Source organism: Apaloderma vittatum, unplaced genomic scaffold, assembly GCF_000703405.1.
Source record: "Apaloderma vittatum isolate BGI_N311 unplaced genomic scaffold, ASM70340v1 scaffold22491, whole genome shotgun sequence".
Lineage (NCBI taxonomy): Eukaryota > Metazoa > Chordata > Aves > Trogoniformes > Trogonidae > Apaloderma > Apaloderma vittatum.
In genome coordinates, this window is record NW_009698814.1 from 1 (window position 1) to 9333 (window position 9333).

General features: G+C 38.8%; 1 protein-coding gene across 1 annotated transcript in view; it reads right to left on the reverse strand.

Moving 5' to 3' along the window:
* Window positions 1-690: 690 nt before the first annotated feature.
* The window catches only part of RCBTB2 (regulator of chromosome condensation (RCC1) and BTB (POZ) domain containing protein 2), a gene marked incomplete at its 3' end in the record, with an annotated part of 21437 nt that continues 12794 nt past the window's right edge, over window positions 691-9333 (reverse strand). Inside the window, exons 9-12 of the mRNA XM_009878170.1 lie at window positions 5662-5788; window positions 2431-2567; window positions 1656-1786; window positions 691-752 (exon numbers count right to left, since the gene is read on the reverse strand). Coding sequence (XP_009876472.1) covers window positions 691-752; window positions 1656-1786; window positions 2431-2567; window positions 5662-5788 — 457 coding nt within the window. The remainder of the gene's footprint in view (window positions 753-1655; window positions 1787-2430; window positions 2568-5661; window positions 5789-9333) is intronic.

The following is a 9333-nucleotide window of genomic DNA, read 5'->3' on the forward strand; positions in this document are numbered from 1 at the left end:
CAAGTGTGGGTAGAGCCCTTCCAATATCTTCAATCACGAAGCCTAGCCATGATTCCTCTCGCTATTCTACTCTGAGCTAGTCAGTAAATGGTGATCATAAATTAAATTTATGTTTTCTCCCCAAGTGAAATCTGTTTTTTGCCCTTAACCCTAAGTGGCGAACAAATCCTCGCTCTCCTAATCTCTATCCTTTTCAGTTGAATTTTCCCCCCCACATCCCTGCGGGGATGGGGTGGGGGTAGAAGGGAGTGATCAAGTGGTTCCTTATTGTCAGCCTGGGCAGTTGACTCAAACCACAACACTCCAGAGAAAAGTTTTAATGAAAACTTATGCTGAGTACATCATCATAAGAGAATCAAACCACTGGGTCCACCCTTCCTGCCCAGCCTTCCTCGGCACGCTGGGCTTCTACCACCACAACACATTGAAAGTACAAGTGCTCTCTGCCTCAGCTATTCCTGACACCTTGGTTGCAACTTCCTTGGAACTGGCAGCTGATAATCTCATTATCTACTAATCTGACATCGGCCCCTCCTTTGACTTACAAACCTCACCGACTTCTGGCCGCCTCTTTACAACTCCTACACAGATTCATCTCTTCTAGTACGCTGCCTCCATACACCACAGATTATTACCACATTTTCCATGCAGGTTTTGTTTCAGTCCCTTCTTTCTACTTGCTTCCTATACCCGGAACTGTTTACCAGTTCATTGTATGACTCTTCTAGTCTCTCCTCCTCTAAAACTTCATTCTACATTTCACAGCAAGGCAAAAGCAAAAATGCAAATATTTTTAGAAAAACATTGTTACCAGCTACATATTTTGGTTTTTCTAATAGGTAATCTTCTGTTTGGCTGCATTAGTTTTATTGTGAAGCGGAAGAAAACTTGAACAGAAAGATGAGGACTTCTCAGGTAAGATGCTCAGTTACAACTTCTACTTAGTCTGACATACATACACAGACTTCCTGAATAATAAACTCCACCACATCCTTATTTCTACAATCAGCACAGTTGACAAAAGGAAAGCATCTTTGAAATTATTCGTCTGTTTACAAAAAAAAAAAAGCGTTTGCAGTAGTGCTGATAACAAGTTGAGTGCTAGTAAAACATTCCAGAGCCACAGGCAGACCACACGACAGGATATGGGGAGAGGAATAACAATAGGTAATTTGTTGTATGTCAGCACGATGGATTCATTGTAAACAAGGCGGCAAAAATGGATTTTTTTTTTTTAATATAAGCACAAGTGTAAATAGGGAGGGCCTTTACAGGTAAATTATCTCACTGCCTGTAAAAGGCGGCACTGGAATGACTGTACCAGACAAACTGATCAGGCAGAGAACTCGGGAAGTGAGCAAAATCCAAAGGTGGGAGGCAAACAGCAGCGAGAAATTTGCATGCCGTGCTGTGCCAGCTGATAAGGCAGGAAGCAGATTAAGAATCCTGACTCACAGGTGCAAGCCAAAAGGCCAGGATGAAAAATACTAGTAGCTGCATTTTTTTTTTTTATAGCTTAAAAAGGGGAAAACAAATGTCTGGGAAGCCAGAAAGGGAAATTGCAGTAATCATGACTCACAAGTTAAATGCAGTTGTGTTTAATATAAATAGTTTCATTTCTCAGAAAACAACTATTTGCCTGAAATTCTACTTACCTGAGCTTCGTATTTGACAGCGGCGGAAAGAAGAGCAATGGCATTCTCTTCACAAATGCCTTGTTTGATCGTTTGCTGGCAAAGCTTTTTCAATCTGTTTTCTCTATACAGTGTTGCCAAGTCTAGCAGTCCTGTGAAAATTCATACAGCTTTAACTATCCCGGTGCAAAACACAGTAATTTCTTTCCAAATTAATCAACTACTCTATTGGTTTAGGCTGAATTAATCAAAGACTCATTCTATTTTTTTTTCCCCAGATGATGTGTACGTTTTTAAGGGTCCTCTAAAGACATATTAAAAGGGAGCCCTTTTATTGCTACACAAGTGTTCTGTCTTCTCCGTCTTCTTTCTTCTGCCTTCTTGTTCACTGTTTTGTGTACGATTCTACACATCAATGAGTGACTTAGATCCTTGTAAATTGATGTGGGGAACAGCTCCCTTTTTAATTCAAGATCAAATCGCCACAGTTGTTCAAACAGAAAAGTTTCAGGATGCCACTGGTGCCTTTTTAAGGAAAAAGTAGTTCTTAACATGAGAAATAGCGAGTTCCTTCTGAGCATTTTGCATATCGGATCTCATTGCATCCCCACCACTCATTCTCCCTGGGTGTGTTTTTCCTGACTGCACCCTTTCCTTCTGACACCTGCCCAATCTCAAGCTTTAAGTGCTAGTAAAATTAAAATGAACAAGCCCTGCTTTCCTCACCCTCTTCTGACACACAAACTGAGTTTTTCAGAAACAGCAACCAAGAGTTATTTCCCTTTATTGCAAATACCTATTGCATCTTCAGGAGGGAGCCTAATGTTGTCTGTATACAGGTATTCCAGGAAGGCTCGGTAAACAGGGTAAGAAAATTCACTCATTTCTATAATTTCATCATCATTATTCAGTATGGAACGAAAGTGTTCACACCTACAAAACATGGACAAAGATTGTATACTTTAAAGAGTTAAGCTTGAAAGATGAGCTGCAGCAAGAAGTTGGGAAAAAAAAATCAGTCAGACTATGTACACAACCACAAACTCTAGCTTCGTGACTTCTTGGTTTGAATATGGCAATTTCTTTAAGCCTTATATGGCTTATAAGCCTTATATATAGATAAAATTCAGAATTTTCTTTTATTGCTGTTATTAATATCTTAGAGCAAGCTCCATTTCTACTGAGATTGTCTTTAGTGATGGTCCATGTGGCTTTGATGTCATTTTCTTAAATAGGTTATACATTAACGATGGATTTTATTACCTGGCTCGTAATAGATAAAGTTTACAATTAAGTTAGGCAATTTCAGCCCACCTTCTCCAACATCATCCAGTGAGGAGGAAATTTATTAATAGTTTAGATAACCTTTATTCCAGTGGCAGAGTCCATACACAATTTAGCATTAGCTTTAATTATACTCAAGGATTAAAATACTTACCCAGATCTTTCATCAACTTTTTCTTAGAAGTCTTTTGTGACAGACAAGATATAAACAAGGAAAAAGCACTGCCTGCACTAGCTGTACTTAGCAACTTACAGTTCATAGTAACTTACAATTCATTGTAACCTACTGCTTCCTGTAACATTTGAATTGTTTTCAGAATTTTTGCTGATGGAAATGAGTATCACCACCTCAGGCAATTTCTCCTCTAACAGTGACAATTTAATTGGCTGTTAGAGCCATAATTTAACTGGTTCTTTTATACTACACTACATACTTTCTAACTCTCCCACATCAGAATTTGCTCATCTTTTAGCAAAACTTTTATGCAACAGGTAAGGTTAGCTTCCTTTTAATGATCTGGAACAAGTCTATATCATAAAGACACCGTAACCCAGATGCAAATGAACAATAATAATTTCTTTTATTACTCAATCTACCTTCTTCACATTTGATTTTATTGGTTACTTAAGGATCATTTTTTTTTTAGTATTTTTTTTTAAAATAAACATCAAGTCAAATTCATAAAGAATTTAGAAGTCCTCCTCTAGCTTCTGCCACACTCTGTGCCACATTCCAGCATTGGAAGAGGCAGACCAAATGCCACTGCTTTGTTTCCTGGAGCCCCACGTTAAGCGGTGGGGACCCCGCTATATCCATCCAGCTGTGGAAAACAGACCTTGGCACCACACAGAAGCAAAAATCAGAGGGAAGGTGGTGCACATTGCTCCCTTAAAAACAAATAAATAAATAAACGAAAATCAGTTACTACTCATCTTTCAGTCTCCAAAGTTTCCTGGAGTGACTTATCCTTTGGAGTGCCTCTCTCCCTCCCTCTCTCAGTTGTGACAGACGAGACACCTGATTTTGGCTGGCTGAAAGCAGAGCTGACGAATCCCACCCCCACAGTCATCTGTATCTGTTTCCGCAGGCGGTTTGTTGCTTGGCCAGCCTCTCGCTGAGCTGGGAGTTGTGCTGCCTTCTCACCCCCATCTCAATCTAATAACCACCAACAACAATATGATCTAGTTCAACAGTAGGCGTAGAGCAAGATGGAAAAAACCCAAGTCTTCGTAAGTAGTAAAGAAATGGTTGGACAATAAAAAGGAACTTTTACCAGCACTGCGTTCATGGCAACGCTCTGGAACAGGCTGAATGCTGCAAAACGCCGTGTTAAATACTTTATTCTCTTGTATCATGAGACTATAAGGCTTAAAGAAAATATTAATTCTACAGACTGTCCCTGATGTGTTGTTATTCCTGTATCCTATTCTGATGATGCCATACATTAAAACCATTATAGAATCAGACACATTTCTCAGATTATATGGCATTCTAGGAAGGAAAAGTGGAGCAAGAAAAAAAAAAAGGTACATAGAGTCTGATTATCAGGAAAAAGAACCTGAGAAACATTTTGGGGATACACAAGGTTTGAAGTGGTATCTGATGATGGACACATGGCATTCCAGACAAAGAGAGGGGCACTTTAGGCATAAATGTAATGTACAAGCAGTAAAACCAGCTAAGGGAAGAAAATAGCAATATAGGTAACTGGAGTAGCAAGAGAAGAGCAGAAAAGACCAAAAACGGGCAGGTAAGAATTGAAATGGAACTTCAATTTTATGCAGTAATGTACAACAGCAACATAGGTAACCAGAGTAGTAAGAGGAGAGCAGAAAAGACCAAAAAAGGGCAGGTAAGAATTGACATGGAACTTCAATTTTATGCAGTAATGTACAAGGAATCACTGATGGGACCCAGGAGCAAAAGTAGGAAGATGGGTAGTGATAAGCAGGATGAGATAGCCAAGCCTTTTGAGAAAGAAAACAGCAAAGAGAAAAAAAACTACTGCAACAATGAGGAGGATGGAGCAGAAGCAGTTAGCAAGACAGAAGAAATCTCAAACAGAATGTAGAATATCGTAGTAGAAACTGCATCAGCAACAACAAACGAATCTCTGCATGTTAGTAACGGTGTGATTACTTTGTAGATCTGCGCATGTGAATTATCATTGTAAAGTGGTGTTGCAAAAAGCTGTAAAAACCAAAACATAAACCAGCTTAAAATTCACTGATTGAGAAGGTTTAAAACAAGTAGGGTAAGAAATTAACAAAACAAGGGGAAAAAAAACATAATCTGAAGAGCATACACAGAAGTTGTTTAAGCAGCTGAAGTGTCCAGTAGGAGAGAAAGGCAAGAATAAACACAAAACCTTCCAATGACTCCAGTGGAGGAAGCTAAGCATGTAAAGGAGGAAAATCTGGTTCCAAGTACTGGGAAGGAAAGAGAAAGAAGTGAGCCTTTGGTTCAAGCAGAAAAAGGTTATTAGAAATCAGGGTCAAGGCTGTTTAGGTAGCATGAAGGAGAACACATATCAGATGGAAGGAAGTGATGAAAAGGCTGGTAGCAAGCAGCATCTCTGGTAATTCTAAGCAATGAGGAAACGAAGAATAGCAGGTGAATCCCATGGCTGAGGAAAAAGGGAGTTTGTAAGAATAAACCAAGAATTTTGAGCAGTAATTGCTCAACACAGTGGACTACACTATGCAGTTCAGTTTACATTAAACTACACGATTTGTGCCTTACCTAATTTTGAGAAGAACTTTATGAACATGAATGTATTTTCCATCCACTAGAAACTTCAGGTCCGCAGTTTCAGGGTTGTCAAATTCCTTCTTTAGAGACTGGGCTACTGTTAGATGGTCATCAGGTTCTAGAATAAAAAGGAAAATTAATAGTAAGTAGTATCTATATACAAGAACCTCTCATGATAACATTCTGTGTATTTTTTAGCAATTAATGTGTTCAGTATGAACCTCCAGAGGAGCAAATAATGGGCAGCTTACTTCAAGTCCTTACTAGTTTCACACTTCAAACACATATCCTTATTTAAAAAAAAAATAGCCTCACTCCTCTATTGTATCAATATAAGGCCAGAAAAAAATTAACATAGTCTTCAGAAGTTTAATGTTTAATGTTGCATCTAATAGCAAATGCTATCAGTCATTATCGGGTAAATTATTCTAAATGAAAAGTGTTAAGTTATAAGATACCCAAAAGGTCAATTAAAAAAAAAAAAATCACAATAAGATTTTCTAAAATACTCCTGTGAGGAGACGTTATCTTACAGCAGAAATAAAGCTATATATTCGTTGCAGTGGAACTGCCCAGGACAATATCCTTAGAGGTAAATATCAAGCCAGAAGTCTATTCAAAAAGTGTTTTCCTTGGACTAAGGTGCTAGAAGCAGTCTGCATGCATGTCTGCATAGTCCTATTTGTGTCGTATCATTGTCTGCACACAATTTATTTTCTCCTAAACTGTTTCCAAATCTCCATCATATTTGGTAGCCTCAGAGAACTATCTTCTTCAATACTGAAAAAATAAACCCTCTAAACCTCATTCTTAACCCAGAAAACATTTTGTCTTCTTACCATATAAATACACATTATTGGATTATACAAATTTTGTGGGTCAGTAATAAGCTGTTTGCTACAGAAAATTACATAAATGCTAGGTCCCATAACCTACCAAACTAGAAATAAAATAGTATTCTGCTAAAAATGGACAGACCTTCACCACAAACTCTAGAAAATACTTAAAGCACACAGTTTGATACCGTTACACTTTTTTTAGCACAAATTACTTTTCACTTCGCTTGGAGGATGCCACTTATGTTGAGGTATACCCAGTTGGATTACATGTGAAAGGATTGGAGGAGGAAGGAGAAATCCAATGTAATGATAATTAAAAATCCTTCTGAAGGTAACGATACTGTAAAATATTTTGTAAGTTCTTATTTTCTAAAATCTGGTTTATTTACTCAGATCTCTCTGCTATCTGAATAAGCAACAATTTTAACAACCAATGCAAAGCTGAAGCTCTTCTTTCAAAGTCAACTGCCAATTCAGAGATCCACCAATACATGTCCCCAGATGACTTCTACATTCAGCAGAGGAAAACTGAGTATGGTGGCATTCACTTATGAAATTCTTAGAGGGAAAACAGGTGCTTTTATTTGTTACAGCAGTGAAGGGGGAACCAGAGGAGGCAGCTCACACTGACGAGGCACAAAGCCAAGAAAACTCCTTAGCAATCAGTGCTAAGAATTGTTAACAGAAATGTTAGAACTGCCACCGACGGTGAATGAATGGGAATGCCTGGGTGTGGAAGCACCAGGGCACAGCCAACAGAGAAGGGCTGCAAGTGTGGCAGGTGACCTTAAGACGTCTTTCCCAACCTTAATGATTCTATGATGTCCACGGCACCTAGTTTGGCAGATGTTAAGATCCTGGGACACAGCTGCCTGATGATTCTCACCACCCACAGATCAGGAGACAAAGAACAGTGAGTCAGTCCTGATGGCTCGCCAAGGTGGGACAGGATGAAGAGACTAGTCATTCTCAGCTCCTAGAACACGCAGAAAGACACATCCAAAACCAGCACGGAGTCACCAGACTAAAAGGAACCCAGAAGACACAATGAGAGCCTGACAGCCAGCATCCTCTACCCTGTGTCATCACAACGAACCCTGCTCATACCACCCAAATACACATTTTAGTGCCGGGATGCCAGACAGACCACTTGGCACATACAAGAGTTTGGGTTTCAAAGGGAATCTGAAATTAGTTTTGTTTAAAAACAAAATAACCTTTTCCTCCAGTAAGATTTCACCTTGTGCTCTGGTACAATGTTGCTACAGGACATTATTTCCAAAGGGACCAAGAAGTCAAGGTCAAAAATTAAAACCAAAAGGAGCTGCTACAGTCAAAAAAGACTTCCAAGGTGTTAAGCAGTACAAGGAGGCTGGGTGTATTGCTCATGGTGACAAAGAAGACGGGGATAAAAGATACATTGGGAAATTGGTTAAGATTGCATCTGTAACTCTCTGTGTTAAAGAGAGTGATATCTGTATTAATAAGCAACATGCTTATTAATAAATAGGTTACTTGGAAGTCTTCAGCATAAAGGTGATAATTACATGAATGATCATACATAATTGCACTCAGGACTCTTTTAGCTGACCTAAAATAGCATTTCTGACCTAAATGAGCACTTATAAAAGAAGATAAGAAAGGGTGTATTTGCAGAAAGGAGCACTGAAAAACTGTGATGGACAGTTGCAGTCTCACTTCAAGCACTTGTTTTCTCTATGAGGAACAAAGTAAGGAAAGTGGTAGCTTTTGATTCTTGCCTTCCTCCACTCTCCTTTGAAAAATTCCTCCATATTCTGCACTAAACTGAGAAGTAAAGGCAAAAGAAAAAGCGGAAATTCTGATGGCATAAAGTAATATTGTAACTGGGCAAGAAGAAATGGAAGCTGAAGAGCCCCAGAATCCTGCTAAGGTATCACAGAATCACAGAATCACATAAGAAGATAGGCATAACTGAATTAATGACTAAGCTACATAGATGAATGTTCCATTTTCTTCGTAAAATAACCAATTCTTATGGAAGAAAAGTCTGAACATGCTACAGATCCTTTTAGGTGGAACTTACAACTGACTAACATGTAACTACATGAAATTAACCACCCTATTGTCTGGGATTTAGTGCAGTAACCCAATTCACCTCTAATTAGTAGTAGGTAAATATTAGGAATATTACTAATTTCCACAGTACTTAAGCATATATCTTGCAGTTCTGAAAAAGTCACCCCAGAAAGCATAACTTCCTCAACCTAGAAAAAATTTAGGTCTTCGGACTGTAGCCTAAACCATGAATTTTGGCAAAGTGGTTTCCTGAGAACAGGATTCTCCATTTAATCTCCTCATCATTCAAAGCTGAAATCCAACTACTATTAACAGAATGTCCTTACCTTGGCATCCAGAAGGCACCAAGGGAATTCTACAATTGTCACACAAAAGCATACAGCAACACAAAAGCAATTACAGAGGCAGTACAGAAGTGGAATGGAAGAAGTATGATGGACTCAGGTACAGCTCGAATTACAAGTTAATAAATCACTGCATTCTAGTTTTTAGCTTAAGCTCCCAGATGACACCTACAGACAGCCCAAGAGTCTCATCTTTGACTTAGGCCAGCAAAGCCCATAACTTCATTAGCAACCAATATGGAATTGAATTTGTAGCTGAAGAACGAGCTCTCTGTTAGACAATGCTATTGACTTAACTCTTTCTAGCCAAGGCCAGCTAGACAGAACTTAATCACAGAATCACAGAATTGTTGAGGCTAGAAAAGACCTCTGAGATCATCAAGTCCAGCCTATGACCCAACACCATCACACTGGCTAAACCA